Source organism: Nymphalis io, chromosome 5 (genome assembly GCF_905147045.1).
Source record: "Nymphalis io chromosome 5, ilAglIoxx1.1, whole genome shotgun sequence".
In the NCBI taxonomy this organism is placed as follows: domain Eukaryota; kingdom Metazoa; phylum Arthropoda; class Insecta; order Lepidoptera; family Nymphalidae; genus Nymphalis; species Nymphalis io.
The window spans coordinates 11,236,490-11,260,427 of NC_065892.1; the positions used below are offsets into that span (position 1 = coordinate 11,236,490).

At 31.0% G+C, this 23,938-nt stretch overlaps 4 protein-coding genes across 5 annotated transcripts in view; 3 read left to right on the forward strand and 1 right to left on the reverse strand.

Moving 5' to 3' along the window:
- The window catches only part of LOC126768608 (protocadherin-like wing polarity protein stan), a 138,991-nt gene extending 135,068 nt beyond the window's left edge, over positions 1-3,923 (forward strand). Inside the window, exons 53-55 of the mRNA XM_050486794.1 lie at positions 160-228; positions 498-552; positions 1,974-3,923. Of these exons, the coding sequence (XP_050342751.1) occupies positions 160-228; positions 498-552; positions 1,974-2,013 (164 nt within the window). The 3' untranslated portion in view covers positions 2,014-3,923. The remainder of the gene's footprint in view (positions 1-159; positions 229-497; positions 553-1,973) is intronic.
- Positions 3,924-10,345: 6,422 nt separating this feature from the next.
- LOC126768720 (V-type proton ATPase 21 kDa proteolipid subunit c'') lies at positions 10,346-13,191 on the reverse strand. Its single transcript, XM_050486994.1, has 2 exons — positions 12,409-13,191; positions 10,346-11,565 (listed from the first exon to the last, which is right to left on the reverse strand). The coding sequence occupies exon 1, from the start codon at positions 13,055-13,057 to the stop codon at positions 12,440-12,442; it is 618 nt and encodes a 205-aa protein (XP_050342951.1). The 5' UTR covers positions 13,058-13,191; the 3' UTR covers positions 10,346-11,565; positions 12,409-12,439.
- Positions 13,192-13,837: 646 nt separating this feature from the next.
- Positions 13,838-19,211, forward strand: LOC126768617 (protein dispatched). Its single transcript, XM_050486811.1, has 2 exons — positions 13,838-14,020; positions 14,661-19,211. Exons 1-2 carry the CDS (start codon positions 13,928-13,930, stop codon positions 17,334-17,336), a joined length of 2,769 nt encoding a protein of 922 aa, XP_050342768.1. The 5' UTR covers positions 13,838-13,927; the 3' UTR covers positions 17,337-19,211.
- A 958-nt stretch (positions 19,212-20,169) lies between these two features.
- On the forward strand, positions 20,170-23,691 carry LOC126768684 (IST1 homolog). 2 transcript variants are annotated; one of them, XM_050486939.1, is made up of 7 exons: positions 20,170-20,469; positions 20,648-20,810; positions 20,929-21,148; positions 21,364-21,494; positions 22,101-22,229; positions 22,493-22,543; positions 23,366-23,691. In XM_050486939.1, the coding sequence occupies exons 1-7, from the start codon at positions 20,288-20,290 to the stop codon at positions 23,585-23,587; spliced, it is 1,098 nt and encodes a 365-aa protein (XP_050342896.1). In that variant the 5' UTR covers positions 20,170-20,287; the 3' UTR covers positions 23,588-23,691. The 2 variants fall into 2 exon arrangements, with proteins under 2 accessions (XP_050342896.1, XP_050342897.1); XM_050486940.1 differs by lacking the exon at positions 22,493-22,543.
- Positions 23,692-23,938: the final 247 nt, after the last annotated feature.

Consider the following 23,938-nt stretch of genomic DNA (forward strand, 5'->3'; position numbering starts at 1 on the left):
ATTAAGTGATCACAGATTTTCAGTGCACACTTGTGTTGTTTATATTTTTTTTTTTTTCATACTTTTTGTCGTGATTTTTTTTTAATAATTTGCTATTAATTAGTATAGCATACATACAATGCTTATTGAGGAGGCTTTGTGTTTGTTTGCTTTGCTTAGCGGAGGAAGACCATATAAGTGTGCGCGGTGCTCAGGCGCCTCAGCGACTCAACAGTGATGTACACACAGGTAATTAAATATAAAACTTTGACATGTTATTTCAATATAAATTTAATGTAAAATATTTACGAAACCCATCTCCTATTGATGGGTTAAACTGGTTTTAGAATAATGATTGTGTAATAACGAATCCACGATATTACGAACGCAGTTTTGCATCGAGAACAAAATGTAGCTAATTTTTTACATTACCAATATAAATAAATATATAAGCGTTTTCTTGGTATAAAATTTTCCAAACATTACATTCTACGAATTAATTTTTTTCCGATTTTCAGGCGAAGTTCAACAACAAATGGGAGCGCCACTAGCCAGTATGGGAGAAACTAGCGAGTAAGATAATTTAATGCAATTTTTCTAATACACCATTACAAATTGACCACAGCATGATTAAACTTAAATTGCATGATTTTTTCGAAAAAATATTTACAAATTTTGTATGATTCATTAACCTTAGTCTCCAACTAACACTAAGGCACTTCGAGCCCACAAAATAAACAAAAATTTAAGTCACCCTATTAATACCTTTTTCATATCATTTTTTCTTTTCATATTGCATATTAAAAATATGTAAGTCAATCAAACACAGTGCAACTTACAAAATGCCTCAAACTTTGATAAAATTAAAGTTAAGAAGTACTTCATATTTATCAATTTAAAAAATCTTCATAACGATAACATCAGATAGAGTAAATCCATAATATGATTATAGGAAACATGTAAAGACAACAAAGTTATTAGAAGACAAGGCACGAGGATAAAATCTATATATTCGTGTTTACATCACGAATTACTACAATAATGTTCTCTAGCTTATTATTTAAAAAAAATAAGATATATGAATTAAATGAAATAAAGTTTTTAATTTAAAGTAATTTATGTATGAACCCAAGTATGTTTGACTTAAACATAATGTATTTGTAAACAATGTTCAATAGATGGTGGAAGTTGTATGAGAAACACTCATTGTAAAATCATCTTTTGCTTTGCTAACCGGTGGTGTTGCCGTGCGCGAAATCATCCACAATCACCGTAGGGAGGAGGTAAAATATATCTGTGTAAGCATGAACACATGTTCGGATTCTAGTTTACGCACTTTTTATATTACATTTTTCTATGCCAAGAATATCGAATATTTAAAACCTCGACAACTGTCTTATTTTTCCTGTAAATATTCCTTGACAGTTTACAATAAATATTTATTTAGTATTTCACGTAAGTTACTTAAGGAGATTTAGTCAATAATATTATTTTAATATTAAACATTTAATATCCTTTTATAATTTATTAACATTTAAATAAAATAATGTATTTCTTAAACAAAAATATTTTTTAGTGGTAATCTTGTCATAGAATCATATTTTTTATAATATATTCGTGTGCACTTCTAAAATAACATTAATCACGTTATATTTAAATATCAATTTACAACCAGTTAACAAATATGAATCCGAACATATTAGATTGTATTAAGTAGAATTTATCTTTAGCTTAATTCGTCGATTGACTGTTAGTTCTATTTAATTGTAGGGTTCAATTTGTTGTCCTTTGTTTCACTATAATCCACTTAAGCTTGAAACGAACTTTCGATTCCTCATTCTCAAAACCCGATGGTACATTAATCCGACAAGAGCGAAGAGAGTTCAGGCGAATGACCAACGTATATAGGTGCAGTTAGAAATTTGTTATATTGTTTAGCAAAATACTCATTATATAAATCCCTAAATATTTATTATTTTTGTAATCGTTCACAGGAAATCTACTACTGAAGACGATGCAGAAACGAGAGTTTAAGACCACATAGTACAAGATTTCCAATGAATCTCAATTAGTTATTTTAATTTATTTTACTATCTAAAATTATTAATTAATTAATGTAAAATATAATTCATATGATAAAAATGCTAGCTGTTACTCATGCAAAGACCAGTGCTGCCAGACGTTTTGAATTGGTCGTACTATGTTTAAATAAAGTCATAAGTAAGATAAGGTTACTTAAAAAAATAGTACATTCTTAAAATCTTTTGTATTATTGATTTTAAATTTGTTCTCAATAAACAACTAACAACACATTAATTATCTCTCTTTTGACTGTTCATTTTATCAAGCATTTCCTATGTTGAATGATGAATGGAGAATATGTTGTCAAAATTACACTGTCGGATTATATTTTATTGTCCGTTAGAAAAGTCCCCGGCTAGTGATGTGATTGTTGGACTTTATCTCGGTTTTTGACATAACTGAAAATGACGTATGAATCACGTACGATGTTTATCTTTTGATCGTATATACATAAAATATCTAAAAAATCTTACGAATAAGACTTACATCGTACATCTGGCAACACTGGCAAAGACTGTCGTAATAACTCAGTGCTCACAGAGTAGCACAACGGCTGTTTATTTTAAAATATAGAGTATATGCTTTAAGTAGAATAAAAACCGCTATTATAAAAATTGTAGATTATTTTTACTTAATAATTTTGACATCCACCTTTGCACTAAACTGCTCAAATAGTTAGAAAATATATTGTAAAAAGGGAATCATATCCTAAGATCTCAAAATTAATGTCTATATAATTTGGTCGAAAAAGTATTTAAAAAAAATTATGATGAAAAATGTAAGTAAAATAATAATCATTCGTTAGAATTTGAAAGTTACAAGATATAACAAATATCTATATGAAGTATATAATGTATTCCAATATTATAAAATTTAATTAAGATTATATATTTTTGCAAAATAAATAGTTTGCATTAGGTAACTTTGGCTTCTTAGACTTTCTAATAACGTGTCACCCAAAGTCAGTTGTATAAAGAGTAAGTTATAGATTTTAGATATTTAATGTAGTTGTACGAGATGTGAAATATTTTTCTATAAGATACCAAAACTTATTAATTGTAATAAATGTTCAATAATTTCGAAATTTTGAGACACGTGTCGTAATTAATTAACTTGAAATTAGATATAGTTTTTAGACTAAATATTTGCAATGTAAATATTAGGTATAGGTACAGTTCTGTCGAGTGTTGTGTGCATTTTAAGCGTTTAACGAAGAGTCCACCTATTTTGTAAATAAATAGACTTTTACACTTTGTAGCTATTAAGTAAGGGGCGATTTGTATAGGGAAATATAAAAAAAGCTTTACTTGATTATATCCTAACGTCTTTTTGCCATAGTAGTCAAATGATTTTATATTTTCTGTATCGTGTATATTTTATAATAATAAATTGTCTGTATCTATTGCATGTCCATTAAACACTTTTTTTATTCAGATAAAATTAATTAAAAAATGTCATTTACCAATATATTGAACTTTTGAAACTAACAATTTTTGAACTAAACATTTAAAATGGTGAATTGACCCCAAACTCAAGGGGATGAAAAGAGAAAGAAATTAAACGGAATAGTCTTTGAATTATGATTACTGTAGAATATAGTAGACATGCAATTTATTTTTTACTACAAGCTCAGATGCTTTTAAATAACTAACAATCATATAGGTAATCAACACTTTCGGTTCCTTAGCATTAGCTGATAGTTTTCGAAAATGTCAGCTTAGTAGCGAATGTATTTAAGTGTAGGTATATAAAAATGTTTTACGCTTACTTCAACAACTTTACATTCCGCTTCGTGATTTTTAATCTACATTCTCATTTACAGAAATCGTTTGTTGTAGAAGTAGAACAAATGTAGCATCTGAACTGTTTTATATTGTAATAAAATATTTTATGGCTAAAATGGTGTTTTTTTACCTAATAATAATTGTGGTATTATAAACAAAAAAACGAGTACATTCTGTGTCTCAACGGTTTTCTTTTATTTGTTGTCAGACTGCCGGCAAATGTTTCGTTTTAATCGTTAATAAAATAAATTCGTCTACTGCTCTCCAGATCATAGAGTTCTGTAAAATATGTCAACTTATTCTGTATAATATTTGAAACTACTAACGATCATCAAATCCTGCTGATTTTTATCTGAATCGGTGGCAGTTTTTATTTCGACTCCCAATTAAGCATTTATAAAATCATGCGAACGGCATCGTAGCATTTACACGGTACTAATTCTTCTGATATTTTTTAAGTCGTCTGGTATGTGTCTTTGACGTCTTGCGTCTGCAACTTACATTATTAAAATAAATGTATCGAAGAGTAAGTACCTATATAGTTATATCTAGTAATATAAAATTTCATTGAATGTATCGTATACCTACACTCAGCGGGACCCCACCTCTTCGAAGAATGTAGGTAGGTCAGATAATTAGTGCCAGAATTATTCTACCAAATTTAACATAAATTGGAATTTGTTGCGTGGAATATAATGATATAAATGGATGCAAACAGCAAGACGAATAATGATAAAAAATAACAAATTGTTTCAATATTATTAGCTCTATGATTTATGTAAATAATCATTGAGGCGCCATTAGAGTGCCTTTCAGTAGAATAAACATAATTGCTAGTGGATTGGACAGTTACATATTTATTTATTTATTTGGATCTCCAACAGTTGTACATAACACACATTCAAATAACTTTTTACATTAACTTAAAACAAACTATGCACAACCAATTACAGGAGAACACACCATTCACAAACACAATTACAAAATATACAAATCAAAAATAGAATAAAAACAGAAAATAAAAAAAAAATTTAAATAAAGAACAAAAAACAAAAACAGAAACCAAAGGTAGTAATTAATAAATTTTTAAAACAAATTAACAGTTTATACTAAAAGAAACATCACATTTTTTCATGAACGATGAGAGCCCGTCACAACCAATGTCCAGTGTTACTGTGTTTTTACACAATAATTATATTCTCGCGATATTCGCGATATTGGACCATTCTGTCCAATTTTCGTTCGAGTGCGGTTAATTTTAAAGAACGGACATGGGTTGCGAGGTGGTCTTCTAGGAACATTAATATTAAATCTACTCAACAGTATATCGTCACCGATTTTTTCATTAAATACTTTATAAAGCAATTTCATGTCTAGTAGTAGTGTCTTCGAATCTCCAGTGGCTTCATTTAAAAAAAATCTAGTTTGTTTTTCTAGCTGATTTGAAGCTTTAAAACGAAATACAAAATGTTTAACGAGCCTCTTTTGAACACGTTCTATTCTCTCAATATGGATCTTGTAAGCGGGGGATAATACTTGACAACAATATTCAAGTTTACTTCGTATCAAGCTATTGTACAATTGTAGGATTGTTGATGACTTTTTGAAATCCTTAGACTGTCTTAAGATAAATCCAAGTAGTTTAAAATAATCTGTTACTATTGAATTGATGTGCTTATCAAATCTTAGCTGATTGTCAAATATTACACCCAGGTCTCGAATACAATTAGTTTCTTTTAAATGTTTGCCCGAAATATTATATGAACTTAACAATGGATTCCTTTTTCTGGCAAATTTTATAAAATTATATTTGCTTGGATTGAGCACCATGTGATTAATTCTACACCATTGGACTAGTCTATTTAGATTATCTTGAAGAACAGCTATATCAGATTCTTTTTTTATAACTTTTGCTATTTTTAAATCGTCTGCAAACAGATAAATCTGACAATTTTTCATATTTGTAATATCATTTATGAATATAATGAAAAACAAGGGCCCTAAATTGAACCTTGTGGAACACCGAAAGTAGCATGGAAAGGGTCTGAGCACTCCCCGTCAATAACGACTTTGGAATATCGATTGGAAAGATATGATTTACACCATCTCAGAGATGTATCAGAAATGCCAAATTACGAAAGTTTCCTAATCAGTATCTCATGGTCAACCTTATCAAATGCTTTGGATAAATCAGTGTAGACTACATCTAGTTGCAGGTTTTGATCAACAGCATCAATAAGATAGGAAACATAGTTAATTAAATTAGTATTGGTCGATCTCTTAGGCATAAATCCATATTGATAGGGAGAAAGATGATTTTTAACATGATTAAATATGAATGGGTGAACAAGTGACTCAAAAATCTTTGACATCGTTGAGAGGATTGATATAGGCCAATAGTTAGATACAATTTTTTTTCCATCCTTGTGAATCGGTACTATTCTTGCTTTCTTCCATTTATCAGGAAAAATACCTTTTTGCAATGATGCGTTATAAATTATGTGTTACCCTTATAGAATTTGCACAACTAGTAATAAATATTGGGGTATATTGTCAGGTCCAGCTGTTTGTTTTATATCGAGTCTTTTTATTTTGCTTATATTACTTTTTTGGAAAGCTTTTGCTATGCGTTTAGTAAACATTGTAAATTATTTTTAGGGGGATTATAAACACTAGCAAAATGAGATGCAAATAAGTTACAAGCTTCTTTTTTATTTGTTGATTGTTTATCTCCTAAGCACAATGGGTATCCAGACGAATTTTTACGTTTATTAGAAACGTGCGTCCAAAAATATTTAGAATTTATACTTATTTCATTTTCTATAGTAGATATGTATTTACAAGTTTCTGTAATTGTTTCACAGTCGTGACGAAGATATTGAAATTCCAGAAGGTCAAGCGGATTTTTATAGAGCTTAAACCGTGTATGATATTTTTGTTTTGCCTTAAAAGATATATAAAATATGAGTTGTACCATACCGGGTGCCTGTTTCCACACTTTACTTTTAGGTATTAGGTACTTTTAGGTAGGTAATAGGTATTGATATTATAGTTTTTACATGATATTAATTTGTTAGAAATTGCTATAAGAACACCGCCACCAAGCTAATTATTTGCACGATCTCTTCTATATACTGTATATCTACTGTCGAAAATTACAGAATCATAGATTGTACAATTTAGCCATGTTTCTGTAAGGATTATAATATCGAATGTATTGCTTTGAATTTTTAATGAAACATCTCTAACGTTAGATATAGCATTGAATGTTATAGAAAAGTATTCCAACACATTTATATATATGTATAACAATAAATCTATTTTAATTAGTATTGTTAATTCACTGTTGAGCGATTGAACATTTTTGATATATATATTCCGATGATTCATTTTACGTGTATATATGCGTCCCGATTTTATCCATACATATCTGTAGCCTATTTCTTTTGCTCTAGCGCGGGTAGCTGCATGAAAAGATGTCAAAGCCAAATGACATATATAGGTTTTCGTTCACCTGATATTCCTCGATGGCTTGTATTAAGTTTTTCGTTATTATCTTTCTGTTTCCTGTTGAAGAGCATTGTCGATGCTAGAAAACCATCACGAATTCTCGGGCTAGCAAACTTTACGAGAACGGAGCGTGGCTTGGAACTGTTTTTATCTATTTTTGATATTTTTGTACATATCTGTTTCATTTAATTTATATTCTGATACATTTGCAATTTGCTTTATGACCGTAACAAGATTTTCTGATTTTTGTTCAGGTATACAATGAATTTCGATATTGCTAGCTCTCGAATGTTGTTCCATTTGTGTAAGCCAAGCGCTGAGGTCCACGACAGTATTTTTTAATTCTTTGTTTTCGGATTCTAATCTCTTTAACGATTCATTTTTATTGTTTACATCAATACGTAGTTCTTCATATTTTTCTTCAAAAAAATTAAAAGAAATTGTTAGTTGCTCTACTCGCTCTTTTAATTTATTGTTTTTTGCATCTATAGTTTTAAAAAAAGTCTCTTGGAGACTAGAAAAAACACTGGTTAACTCATCCCTCACTATGCTTCGAATTTCATCCTTAGATAAGTTCATCATAGGAGAATTAGGTTTATCGTCTGCTATTGTATGCGTCTGTTTTTGAGTGCCGTTTTAATGCGTCAAGGCTCGGTTCCGCGTTTATTTGGTTGTCTGAAGCTCCTTGACGTTTTTTATTTCGGGTGGTAACATTAGAAGACTCAGTACCGGGAGGTGAGAGCAAGATGTCTGATGGCTGAGGCTGCTGATGCGAACAGGTGTGTTTGTATTATCACGCTTTAATACTTTGCTTAAGCAGGACGGACATATCCAGGTTTTTATGCTCTTTACTTATTAAACTAAATTTATTAGGTGTTAAGTTAGCACACATAATATCATAAAAATCATTACATTTCTGGCAAGCCAAGTATTCCTTTCGGAGATTTACAGAACAACCTGAACAATTTCTCGTCATATTTGATGTATTTATTCTGTTTTACGTATGGAGTAATAGGAAGTAATGCGATCTTATTGCAATGAGTTAGGGTTTGTTATTAGTGGCTAAAATAACAATCAGCATCATCGGTATGTATTGAGCTATTGTCATTAATACAAATATTTACTGTTTATATTAGTCAAAGATACGTTTTTGAAATATATACCCTCATCTGTTATTTGATGATGATAATGCTTTTATCTCTGGCTTATAACTGGCTTAAGGCTATAGCCAATACCGCATCTCACAGTAGCAATGACGACACGAATCATGATACTAAAATTACAAGTTGTAACTTACAATAGGGAATTGAGCCTAAGCAACCTTCAACAGTACTGGTGCTGTAAGTACGTGTCTTTGGTCCTAGTATTTATAAGACTTCTTGGCAGTTGCCGAGGAAACCAAGGAGTGTCGTCCACACTTATATATATGATGATAGAACTCAGAGACATAGATCACAGTTATTTATGAGAGCGCGTAAATTATCGACGACCGGTCGATAGTTTGGATATCGATGAGAAGAGAGTAGTTCACCGCATGGGGCGCTGTAGTCGTGCGTCTAACCAACAGGAACGTTTCTATTCGGTTTCCTTTATTGTGAAGGAAGAAAGTAGGTACTCAAACTCAGTCCCAAAAAATAATAAAAAACTAGATAAAGCTTATTTTTAAAGATTGTGTTGTCTTATAAATAGAAATGAAAATTAATAATTAAATTTGTAATATAAATTCTGATAAGAAATTAATTAGAATTGATTCGAGTTCGAAATCTTAAATCATATTAGTATAGGTACTATTAAATTATTATTAAAAATTTTAGGTAACCGTTTGCGTAATGCGTGTTTCTAACATCTGTTCATTATCTGTACTCGTATTTCCATATTTTTATAAATGATATGAAAAATAGAAAAAAAAGTACTGATTACTGAACTGTTGCCTTTGCCAATTTATAATATATAAATATTCTACACACACGTGCTAATAAAATAATTATAAACTATATAATAGATAGTTAAACATTACGCAACGAACATTATGTAATGCAAGACAACATAAAGTAAAATTGTCCACCAGTCGCGTCAGGTTTGAAAATTTTTGTAAAAAATAGTTATCTTTCATATATTAATCACAGCAATATATTAAATAGCCATTAAATAAACTAGAAAGTAAACATTTGTATTAATATATAATTATCAATCAATCAATCAACAGCCAATCGTTGTCCACTGCTGAACATAGGCCTCTCCCAAGGTGCGCCAAAGCTCCCTGTCCTCCGCCTTCCGCATCCAGTTGGTGCCCGCCACCTTCTTAAGGTCGTCGGTCCACCTGGCTGGAGGGCGCCCTACGCTGCGCTTGCCGATTCGCGGTCTCCACTCTAGGACTCATCTGCTCCAACGGCCATCGGTCCTATGACATACGTGACCAGCCCACTGCCACTTCAGCCTGCTAATTTTGCAAGCTATGTCGGTGACTCCGGTTCTTTTCCGGATAATCTCATTTCTGATCTTATCCTTCAAAGATACTCCGAGCATAGCTCGCTCCATAGCACGCTGAGCGACTTTGAATTTGTGGACTAGTCCCGCAGTTAGTGTCCACGTTTCGGCACCGTATGTCATGGCAGGTAAGACGCATTGGTTGAAGACTTTCGTCTTCAAACATTGCGGTATAGACGACTTGAGGACTTGACGAAGGTTGCCAAATGCTGCCCATCCCAAGCGAATTCTTCGATCGGCTTCCTTCTCGAAGTTGTTCCTACCGACTTGTATTATCTGTCCTAGGTAGGTATATTCACTAACAACTTCGAGAGGTTTCCCCTCGAATGTAAACGGCGAGTACATCTCACACCTTCGATTTGCCGACGATATCGTCATCATAGCAGAGTCGCTGGAACAACTCACCGAAATGCTGCGTAGCCTAGGCGAGTCTTCTCGGTGTGTCGGTCTCGGTATAATATATAATTATATCGGTTATTAATTTTAAAAACAATAAGAACAAGTAAAACTTTTATCTATTTATTCATCAACATACATAATATCTACATTTGCACAAATATGTTAAACTTATAAACGCATCAGTAAATAGTACTTAGGCTGATACCATATAATACTTTCTCGATAATTTTATAATGTGCACATTTTGTGCCAAGGGATGGTCGTTTCTCGTTTACAAAGTACGGCATTCACATAACATCTAATTTAAGTTAATATGGATATGAATTTACATATACAATAAATTAGTGTGTATCTCATTATAATAAGAGGAAGCAAACTAATATTTACAAATTGAAATAATTTCATAAAAATACACATTAATTCAAAAAAAGAAAGTGTTACTTGAAAATTCTTTAATTAACTTGAACATAAATAATAACTGACACTTAACAAAACTTTATTTGTTTCATTAAATTTTATTATTATATATGGTATGTACTGGAATAACCTTTACTTAAACAGACAAAAGTTATTTTAAACATGAAAACGACTGAAATCTCAATAGGAAAATATTAAGTGTCATTTATATACAGGCTATTACCAATCAAAGCTTTCACAAATGTTGTATTAACATTTCATGGAATGTTTAAGCCTTAAACAAAATGACTACATATATAGGTGCATTTATTTGAAGTAATATATTTGTTACTTGGTAACAATGATAAATAATTATGATGACTTAAATCACTTGCAATGCACAATATATCTAGTCAATTTTTTGACAGGACACTGTGATATGATATTTAAAATACATATTCTATCGGTTTTGAAGTACTCTAAAAACACTCCAATATAATACAGACAAAATATCCCATTCTTAGCACAATAAAACGAAATTAAGTTCATATAGTATAATGTTAAATATTTCCTTTATCATTCACTAATTTGCATTCCATGTGTTTTGTTGATATTTCTGTATGGATAACTGAGCTTAAAATATATAAATAATATATCTTAAGTTATAATAATAAAATAATTGCTATTTTCATACAACATCAAAAAAATATTTAAACAGCTTGTGCTAAGAGCAGATATTTTTCAAACAGTAGTAATAAAACAAAATATAGTTACACATCAACAAAACAGAAATTCAGATGTATACAAGTCCAACACTCATTGAAAACTTCAAAGCTTAAAGTTGCTTTTTAGATAAATATTTTATTAAGCACTGGTGGCGGCAGGTTTTCCAGGTCAAGGTAAGGGAGAGTCCAGTGCTTTTAGTACACTGAAAAAAATAAAAAATAATATACATACTGTGTAGATTAAAACTTCAAACTTAATGTCAATGTTAAATGTCAAAAATGAATTACTCATTGTCTGTGAACAAAATTTGTTGCATAATCTATGAAATAAAAATTGTAGGTCACAAAGAAAAGAATCAATTACTGTTTCACTATAAGTCATCAGTCAGTCAGTACAAATTTTTTCCAACATTGATTAGATTTTAATTTGTAATTTAGTATACTACTATTAAAAATGCAAAATATGAATTTGAATAGGCCTCTATATGCTGGATATATACATAGCATATAAATTCTGTACAATAATTTCTTAGTAACCATACTATATGTATATCAATATATTGATACACAAATTACCCAAATTTTAGTAAGAATATTTCTTACATTTACGAAAATGTTAATAATCAGAATGTCATCTTTATTAGAGTAATGTAAATAATAGTGAAACAGAATCTCTGGAATTGTAAAATATAATTTTCTCAAATGAAAGATTTTTTTTTTTAATATATTTTTTAGGTGGGAACTTCTTACAGTTTATCTAAATCACTATAAATTATTTATTTACTGCATGTAAAAGCTGCCTTTGGTAGGAAAGTACTTCATGTGATTTGATTAAAATAAAATTTAAAATGTATTCCATAAGTAATTATGAAAGTATACAGTACTGGTATAAAAAAAATCATGAATCATACACTTATTTTGTTAAGAGTTTCAATCAAGAATCTAATTATTTAAGCATAATAAAGGAAACATTTGATGACAGATATAACTAAAATGAACTATTTCAATTTTTTAAATTTAAGTAAAAATTGGCTAATAACACTTACTCTTATTTTCAAGTATAACTTTCTTCTTAAGTTACTGGTTGCCCATTTTGACTTTTGATGTCATGTAAATACCGACGATAAGTCCGAACAAACCAATAGCTGACCCAAAGATTTCTACAATTAGAATCTTAACGAAGAGGGCAGCATTGGCAGCATCAGCGAGTGCAGCTCCAGAGCCAACAATACCTACAGAGATACCGCAGAACAGGTTTACGAGCCCCACAGCCAATCCAGCACCGAACATCACGTAACCAGCCATCCAATTCTGTTGCTTGATGGCAATGTCCAAAAATGGTTCTTTATACTGTTCCAGCATACCAGAAAGAACGATAGCCGTAATCAAACCGTAAATAGCTACAGCCTCACAGAAGATAACAGAGATCAAGTTCTTGGTCTTAATTCTTGGGGCTTTGACACCACCTCCTACTATGCTCACTCCGGTGGTATGAATTCCCATCGCTGCACCAACAACTGAGAACGAGACAGCGAACGCTATTCCCAGCGTTCCCCACATGTAGGGGGACGTATTCTCTAGGAACCATCCGAAACTTATCAGCTCACCCTTTCCAGTTAGTAGGTAGTACAACGAAAATATGGGTATGGCCAGCGACAGCAGCAGCACAAACAGGTAAGTCAGAAAGTATCTCATCTTGATGGAGTTTTTGAGTCAATTGGAGCTGTTTAACCCGAAGATCCCGAAAGGGACGGCCTTTTTTTCTCCAATTTCTGTCTTGACAGAAAACTCAAAACGGAGAAGTCTTGTGATCACAAAATGTCAGAGACAATAAATGTGTTGCCACTGATTAAGTTTCGTATAAAAACCATAGAGCTGAAAATATTAAATGGAAAGTATTTATGATTGCGATAAAGTTCTACTTTTAATTTACTTGGAATCCAAAAACTAATTAAAAAGAAAGACGTGCTATGTATTCATCTATATTTTACTAAAAGAGTATTTACCGAAATATATATGTATTTTTTCTTAATTATGTAACACAACTAAAAAGTAGAATATAACTCTATAAAGGTAAATGCGTGATAGCTACGAATTTACATTATTTTGTTACCATTGGTATAAATAAAAGAAACAAATCTTAAGCTTAAAATGTCGATTAATTTGTAATTCAATACTAGCAAAATATATTTAATTAAAGATCCAAATATGTACGGCATTAATATAAAAAATAAAATAATTAATTAATTGAAATTATTGGTCAAAGTGAGACTAGCAAATATATTTTAGTATTAACTTAAAAAAATTAAATCGACTACTTACTTAAACCCTATTTTGTTTAATTTTAATATTTCAATAATTTTTTATTCTTATCCATGTTTTATACGAGAATGTTGGCAAGTATGAATTTCAACAATTTGACTTCTATTTTGACATTTATATTTTGTATTTAATTTTTTGTCACTTTTGTGACAATTGAACATTTTTGCAAAAATAATTTTACATTTTTTATTTTGTATAATGTAACTATCTGAAATTTACGTAAAATAGCTTTAACAAGAGGATATGATTTTGCCTTACAAGACGACAAAATGGTGTAAAATATTAAATATGAAATCAATGAAGTCAAGGACTGAAGATGCTGTCTGCTTACGCCAGGTTTATTGTTCGTCATTCTTATTTTACCCTTTTTATTATAATCGTAATCTCCACGCTCCTCACTGTCATTCCTTTAGTATGCCACAACCTTCCTTCGTTTTCCGAACCAATAATTGGATTCGAAACAAGAGGTACGAATTTAGCCGATCGTTTCATAGCTTGGGAAAACCTTATTGATGAGACAAGACCCTCAAAAAGGCTTGCTGTTAATCCAAAGGAAATAGAAGACCAAATCAGGATGAATCAATCTTATCATAATAAAACACGAAAAGATAAATCTCGGTCTGGTAAAAAACATCCTAAAAAACAACATCACAAAAGAAAAAAGAATAATAACACATTTGCGACAACATTATACAACTCACCAGAATTTAATACAACCATAGATCATGTTCATTGGAGCTATGGAAAAAATGTTTCTATTGAAGATGAAAATGCAGTTTTCCTTAAAAATCATACAAGAAAACAATGGAAGTCCCTCAAAAATATGCAGCAAATCCCAGATTATGTGTTTCATCCTAATTATGCTTCAGGTGTATGTGGTGCACCAGCTACAGATTATGCCCATTTAGTTGTTACATCCACTGATAACACATCAATGCTTTCTTTTGAAAATGTAGAAAAGGTTTGTCAATTGCAGTCGTTGCTCATGGAACTGGGTGAAAAAGAGTTTAATAGACTGTGTCAACGATCATCACACTCTGAAGAAATGTGTTGCCCAATATGGAGTGTGCCAAACTATATAGCTTTAATATCTAGTAAGAATTCATGTGAAAACTTAACTAGAGAAGATGTTACTAACGTTGTAAATATTTTAAAGAAATGTGCAGGTTATTTTCATAATTTTACTCTCATGGCCTCCTGTGAACTAGACAGATGCAGAGTGCCTAAATATTGTTCACAATATGATGCAGTATACAACTTATTATTCTATATTATTGATTCAGATGCCTACTCACCACCTATGTTTTCGGAGACATTTGTTAAAAATGTGATGATTTTTCTGCCTTTACCAACAAGTAGCACTATAATGCCCTATTACATGAAATTGCAAGGTTCAAATTTAGCTTATGGCACACTTACTATACCAGCCATGGAACTGGGATTAAAGAATGCATTATTTGACTTGTGGATAATAGAAGACACTTGGCTCATAGGGCTTGGAGGATTTTTCGTTTTCATATGTGTCTGGGTTTATACAAAATCAATATTTCTTACATTATTGCTGTTTACAGCTATAGCATATTCTCTTGGTATAGCATATTTTTTATATGTGTATGTATTTAATTTAGAGTTCTTTCCTTTCATGAATCTATTAGTCATAGTTGTTGTGATTGGTATTGGAGCAGACGATGCTTTTCTCTATGTCAAGGTTTGGAAAATGGTAAGTAAACAACTCATCAGAGACAATGTTGTAGTTGATGAAAATGGTTTGACTGATATTAAGAATGTTTCAAGTGCTGGTGAGACTATACTCATACAAATTCTTGAAGAAACCTTAAAACATTCAGTTTTGCCCATATTCATTACTACTTTGACAACTGCAGTTGCCTTTTTTGCATCATATGTCAGTTACATTCCAGCCATCAATTGTTTTAGTGTTTTTGCAGGTACTGCAGTTTTAGTCAACTTTTTACTAATGGTGAGTTGGTTGCCCGTGTCAGTTTTTATATTAGATGTTAAATTGTGTATTGATAGGTGGCTTATATTAAGTTCAATTAGTAAAGCTATATATGAGGTTGGAGGGGATATCAAAGTCATACTCAACCGATTTATTATCACTTGTATTATGCGTTTGCATTTATTTTTTATAGTATTTTTGGGTGCTTTTGGAGTCTGCAGTATTATAGTAGTATTTTATTATCCTGGTCTTCAACTTCCAGATTCAAAACAATTTCAACTCTTTCAAACATCACATCCTTTTGAGCAGTATGATATTTATTTTAGGGATAAATTTCTATTTGAAAGATTTGGAAGAGATATAGGTGTGGGTAGTAGAATGCCTCTTAGATGGATATGGGGTATAAAACCCATTGATAATGGGAATCACATGGATCCATTTTCAAAAGGAAAACTAATTTTTGATGATAACTTCAGTATATCAAACCCAAAGTCACAAACATGGTTATTGAATTTTTGTGCTAAACTAAAAGCTCAGCCTTTTTACCAACCAACATTAGGTCCACTCTTACCAAACTGTTTTATCGAAACTTTCAAAGTGTACATGAGCAGAAGGTGTATTGACAACATAGACAAGATAAATAGAACACCATGTTGTGAATCATCCCAATTTCCCTACACTAAGGAAGTTTTTGATTTCTGTATTATCGAAGCAATGGAATCTCTATATCAAACTTCTCGCGCACTTTTTATGCCTGGAGTTGCTGGTCCTAAATTTATGAGGACTTCGTATCCTCCCACAGTAGCAGCTATTGTTGTGGAATTCGAAAGTGTAGTACCATATTCAATGTCTTACACCGCAATGAATGATTTTTTTAATAAAGTTGAAAACTGGACGAAACAAGAGTTAGAAAACGCACCTCCAGGGATGTCATGTGGATGGTTTTTATCAGATCTACAATTTTATGATCTGCAAAAAACTTTAGCAGGTGGTACTGTAACGGCGTTATTATTGTCTGCTGCTCTCGGTTTTATAGTACTTTTACCATCAACATTTAGCATTGTCATTAGTGTTTGCGCTCTCTTAGCAATGATATTTTCTTCAACTGTTACAATAGCTATACTCGTGCTTAACGATTGGAAATTAAATATATTAGAAAGTGTGGCTATATCTACATCTGCTGGGTTAGCAGTAGATTTTAGTCTACATTATGCTCTAAGTTTTACAAATGCGAGTGGCACAAAATCTAGTAGGGTTAAATTTGCACTATCGACTTCCGCGGGACCGACTGCTGCAGCCGCACTGACTACTGGTTTTGCTGGTATATTTCTATTGCGGTCGAATCTCCTCCCATATTCTCAAATAGGAACTTTCTTAGCTTTAATAATGTCTGTAAGTTGGACTTATGCAACTTTTTTTCTTTGTTCGTTACTTAATATGCTTGGAAGAAATTCCCTAAAAGAAGTACCGACAGAAGAAAGAAAAACAGTGTCTCGTGTAAGTTCCATATGTTCGGCTGTACCCAATTTGGAAAGCCACGAGTTGGAACACTTAGCAGATAGTAATCGTACAAATATTACTCATTCCCACAGTCCATCTAGTATAAGCGCGACAACTGTAGTTTTACATGAAGATTTTGAAAACTCTTTAAATAAAATTGAGAAAAAATCTTCTGTTGACTTAAATATGGACTGAATGTTAGACTTTTAGATTGTTAATAAGAGCATTGGCTCTGTTTTGAGGTATTATAAGTAATTTAACAGTATTATATTATGCAGATATTTTTTGTAGTGCTCTATATTTTCAATTTATGACTTTATACTTTATTATTATCTCGTTATATTTCTCTATTGTAAGATGTTCATTGAAATCTGTGAAATATCAAAACGTACGAATGTTTATGGTGACAATAACTATCACATACTAGTTCACACGACAATATAAGATCTAATCGAGCTTGGACACTGTTTAATAATCTGATATTCTGCTTAATTATGTTACAATGCAGTTTTTCGATAAAAAAAAATACGGTCACTAGTTATTTAAGAAGGTCATGTCAATTTGCACATGCTCGTTAAGTAGACTTGCAAATGATATTTACTGTAAATAACCTACATATTATTAATTGTTAAAATTTTTGCAAAATATTTTTAAGACCAACGAATTATTATACTAACTTAATTCGAGGTGGTTTGTATTATTGTACGCTTAAATACATGCCATTATACATCGCCAAAGTTACTTATAATAATAATGTGTTAAAATTGTAATTTTATAATAATCGCTTTTGTTGACTGTACTATATAAATTAAATTAGAAGGCGGTTCTTCGTTTGTCTTAGCGTGCTTAGCGAAGCGTTTTGTTTGGTCAAATCATTTGATTGAAATAATAGTTTGAGTGGTGAGTGCACATACCAGTTTTATTACAGGCACAAGGGATTTTAGTTTAATTGGTTGAAGGTTTATTGGCGACATAAGAAGTGTTTTATGTTTTCCATAGTGTCAGTGTCTATAGGATAAGGGTCCACTTACAATCTGGTGGCCTATTTGTTCGTTTGCCTTCCTAATTCTAAGCCTCCCTAAAAAATGAACCCGCAAATAACATTAAATATGGCTGTTGCAGTACTTTTTTATAATACCAACTTTTTTTTATTGGTTCCAACCTTGAGAACTAAGATGTTATGTCCCTTTTGTTTGTTGTTACACTGGCACACTCACCTTTCAAACCCCTATACAACAATACTAAGTATACAAATACGCAAACACACTATGCCAAATGAAGTGCCGGCATAGTACTTATCTCGTATTTTTGGCGCAATTACTACACTAATGTGACATTAAGAGTATTTAAAAGTTAAAAAACTGAGTACATTTTTGGATTACCACAGAATTTGATAAAAATATTGTACTTATTTGTCATACACTTTTAATTTACATTTCTACATAATTATATCTATAATGTCTCTTTGTATTGATTTTTGGTTGTGGTATCGATAGAAATACCGTGTAATTTTACAAAAAAATAATACATGTTGAAACTGTATTTATATTAAAAAGTAAAATAAGAAAAGTATTGATTTTTATATAAAACGAGAAAAAAAAAATGAAGTAAATCATGACGTATATAAGCATATTTGGACTTGTTCTTGTCTAGTTGTGCGAAACTCAAACATAAATTAAGTCGCAATGATTAACTAATTTTGATTTGGTGCTTCTTATTTTAAGAATAACTGACGAGCATTTGATTTGATTTATCAGACAATTTATATAATATTAAGATTATGGTCAATGTACCTCTGCTAAACGTAACAATCTTTCTAAGACGAAGGTATATATATTTTTGATTAAACTCGTTTCATCTAGAAGCCTTTAATTATATATTTTATTTATGTTATAAAGCATGCGAAACGGTACATTCAAAGACCTGATAATTGTGTTAGCATTTAAAAATATGTGTCCTACTTCCATATATTTGTTTAAAGACGCTTGTAACTTTGTTTCCTAGTTTAATGAGTACTTAATTACTTAGTATTTGTAATGTGTAAAAAGGACGGAAATAAAATGTTAATTTTTATAATACTTGTATATTTGTTATGCCCGAAAAAACACGCAGCTTTCTTCATTTTTTGGTAAAAGTCATGGTCGTTGGGAGGAAGATACCTACTATATTGTGCTGAGCATTTTCTTTATAATATAATATAGGTAGGCGGACGAGCATATGGGCCACCTGATGGTAAGTGGTCACCAACGCCCATAGACATTGGTATTGTAAGAAATGTTAACCATCGCATACTTCGCCAATGCGCCACCAACCTTGGGAACTAACATGTTATGTCCCTTGTCTCTGTAATTATACTGGCTCATTCACCCTTCAAAACGGAACACAACAATATCAAGTACTGCTGTTTTGCAATAGAATATCTGATGCGTGGTTGGTACCTACCTAGACGAGCTTGCACAAAGCCCTAAGAATTGGAAGCACTTATTCAGGGCAGTGAATTCGTGACCAGTAATAAATATAATATTTCCATGTTATAGCCTGATAAAATATAAGCTCATGTAAGATCTTAAAATGTAACAACAAATCAAATATAACAACAAATCGAGCCAGGTGTGGCTAATTTCTAACCAGCCGAGCAAATAAGATCTTGCATAATAAGTTTATTAACTTTTAATCCCCTTTTTAAAGTGACATCACAAATCACAAACGAAAATAATAGCAAATTCTTAATCTTGTAATGTTATAAACTAAAGAATGCCTTTATTACTATAGAAAAATAAAATAAAATCGTATATAAATGTTTTATTTCATATATTATAATTAATTATGTGAAAAACTTAATTGGTATTGTATTTGGGACACTGTTGACAAAATAAATCCATATTAATAAGCATTAACAAAAATAATCAATTATTGAAGATGATGCAGTATTGGTGCCATACCTTTGCCTTTTCTGAAAAGAAACAAACAACATAACTGAATCTAATAGCCCATACTGACTGAGTTGTCAGTTGTCGTTAATTGACGTTTACTTGATTACATCTGAAGTTTTGAATGGTGATTCATACAAATTACAAACAACACAATAAAATTATTACATTACTCATAAGGAATATTTGATTTTGTGCATATTTATTACTTTTAAAATGTTTTCGACAAATCCCAACTATTCAAAGCTAAAAACTCATTTGAGATTAGCTATAAACCGCCTTAAATTGCTAGAAAAAAAGAAAACTGAATTAGCTCAAAAATCTCGTAAAGAAATAGCTGAATATATTGCTGCTGGTAAAAGTGAACGTGCTAAAATTCGTGTAGAACACATAATCAGGTCAGTAATATACTTATTTAAGAATAGTTTTTAAATATTTCTATCAATAAAACTTAAATCTTAAATGCTAAAATTAATGCTTGCGACGATAGAATATCAATATAATATCTTCTTCTTATTAAATTGTTGCTAAAGTATAATCTACTGATATCTATCTAAAAAAAAAAATTATATACAGAGAAGATTATATGGTTGAGGCTATGGAGATAGTGGAAATGTATTGTGACTTGGTACTGGCTCGTTTTGGACTGGTGACGCAGATGAAAGAACTAGATGAGGGTCTTAGTGAAGCTATATCTACTCTTATTTGGGTTGCTCCAAGGATGCACACTGATGTACAGGTAAACACGAAGAATATTTTATTACACTCATATAATTTATTAAAAAGAGTATCACCTTTAGAATATTTACATCTATAAAGAATATAATATACTTTATTTAGTTTGTATTGTTTTTCAGGAACTTAAAATAATATCTGATTTATTTACTGCAAAATATGGAAAAATGTATGCTGATGCATGCAGAAATGAGAGTGTAAATACTATAAGTGATAAACTGAAGCATAAGATGTCAGTACAAAGTCCACCTAAAATACTCGTAGAGAAATACCTGATAGAAATAGCTAAGAATTATAATGTTGAATACACACCTGATGAGCAAGTTATGCGTGAGGAAGAAAGTAAGATTTTCTAGTGTAATGTTTCCAATATTAACATTTAAAAGTTGAAATAAAAATAAATTGTACCAATAACACTTTTTAATAATTATTTTAAGAGGAAATTATAGTTATTGTTTCTTAATTTGTACCTTTTATATATTATACTCTTTGACTAAAGTGGATGAATCACAATTAACAAAGATTAAACATTTGATTACATTAATATATTGTTCCAGGCCGTGATGCAATGCTCATAGATATAAATGGACCACCAAATCCTCCTGGATTTATAGGATATCCAACTCCTCCAATGCCTCAAATGCCTAATTTGCCACCACCAACAGTGTCACCATTCAATTATCCATCCGTATGTAAAATTAATATTTGTTAAGGGTCTACCCTTGTCTAATATATAATACCTGATAGTCACACATAACCAAATGTGACTTGAGTAAAATGGCTTAAAATTATGTAGGAATGTTTTTTTTTTTTAATTATTCAATCATAAGTAGCTCTATGAGCACATGCAATATTATCATCATTAGCTTATGGTGGCACTCATATTGTTTGCAACTACATATTCACAGAGGTATATATAGCATAGATTATTTCATGCCAGCCATAATAATTAATGTATAGTATGTGATTAGTAACACATCTTGTTAGTCTAGTGGCTTGATGTAAGGCTGCAGACCCGGAGAACCTTGGTTCAATTCCCAGGTCGGGCCAATAAAAAGTTATTGGGTTTTTCTGTTAGAAAATTCACAGTAGCAGTCTGGAAGTTGGATGTGTGTACACTTCCGTGCGTCGGAAAGCACGTAAAACCGTTGTTCCTGTGCCTGAACTTTTTCCGGTCGTGTCCAATGTTTTAGTAATATATGCATGTTCATCTGAGATTTAAGTTTAACAAATTTATGTTTTGTCTCTTCTTCATCTTATTGTCATATCTTTAATTCAGTAATTTTTATTTTAGCAACCGTCTGGAGGTAAAGCTGGTGGTTTTGTTGCAACTCCCCCAATGTTTGGGGGACCAAGTAAGCCCATGGTTTATAATGTACCACCCGGTGTTGATTCTGCAACTTTGAACAACAGCTTTTTACAGGTAAATATTTTTCCTAACAGTAGTTTGTTTATTTGAGTGTATCTATGAGTAATTTAAAATTAGCTATTCTTATATAATATAGTTTTATTATTAATTCATTACATTTTTATTTTTAGTTACTGCATTTTCATACTATTTATACACTTGCAGAACAACTTACTCAAACCCTCAAAGTTATTTTATGTTTTAAAATTCAGTTTTAGAGATTATAAATTATTTTTGCTTTTCGTTTACCCGTTTGGTCACAATATTTCAACTTCCAGGAGGAAATGAACAATCTACCTCCTGCATATGACAGCATCGCTCATGATTCGGTAATATTTTGATTTTTAACCTGCCATTTTTAAATGATATTTGATAAATATATAATAGTAAATGTGATTAATATAAAGTTAACAAAACACTGAACTCATAAAATAAAAAAAAAACTGCAACATTTTATTAACATCTTAAAATAATATACTTTTGTCATAATTTTTTTTTCTATCTTTTTATGTTGAATTTTTAGTTAGTTGGTTTGATTTGCTTTATTATTTTCATTTTAAATATGTGTAGTTTATAGTAGCGATTATGTACACAATCTCTGAACTTACATAGGACTTAAAACTGCATAATCTATAACCCATTCCGTTGTCCACGAACAAACTACTTTATTCTTAGGCGTCTTTGGCACGAGATCGTAGATTTTGACACGAGTTTAAAATGTCAGAGGTACTCGACCTTTTTTGAATGAGTTATTCATATTCAATTTTAAATATTATAAAAACGAAGTTAATTAAGTAAAGAAGGAAGTTTTTTCAAATTCCTAGATATCCATAGACCATTTTGGCTATAGCGAAATTATAATGAAATTGAACAAAATCTCCTTTTTTACGCGGATGGTCTCCGTCGTCATTGATTGGTTTATCCACACAAGAAAAATATACAGCAATGTTTTGTCGTATCAAATGTAAACTAGAAATTTTATACAATAGTATCATCACTATTATTGTCTTAAACTTTTTACTATTTAGTTCTTGCAGTTATATATAGAAAATCTTTGATTTTATAAGTTCTTATCAGCTGAATTGTTTACTTTTTTTTGTTACTATAATTTAAAGTAACGTGAATTACAATATTTTTTCACAATCTTTCAGCCAGCACATATTCCAACACCACAGCCACGGTCCAAAGTGCCACCCAACAACTACTTTCCAGAGTTACCAGAGTTGCCGTCCGTGCCATCTGATTTGATACTACCCTCAGTACCTCACAGTAGCAACTCCAATGCCTCGAACGGCACAGATGCGAGTGCACCCGATGAGATTGACTTTGAAGATCTTAATAGACGCTTTGAAGAATTGAAGAAAAAGAAGTAAATGCATCGGTGTAATTAAGATTAATTTTGTATCGAAATATGTTTATTGTTATGTTATTCTATAGTTTTACGAGAAACTGGAATCTTACGGTACTAATGTCACATCAGCAAAATATATATACATAATGATTATATATTCTTTAATGTAATACATGTAGTTATTATTATTTGATTGTCACTATCAATAAATTACTCTTCAAATAAATTAGCTTTAACATATTATTATTTATAATCATTGTTTGTATACTTGAGAAAATTTTTATTTTTTATTAAGTATCTAATCTTTAATAAACAATTAACTTGATATTGTTGTGTTCCGGTTTGAAGGGTGAGTGAGCCAGTGTAATTACAG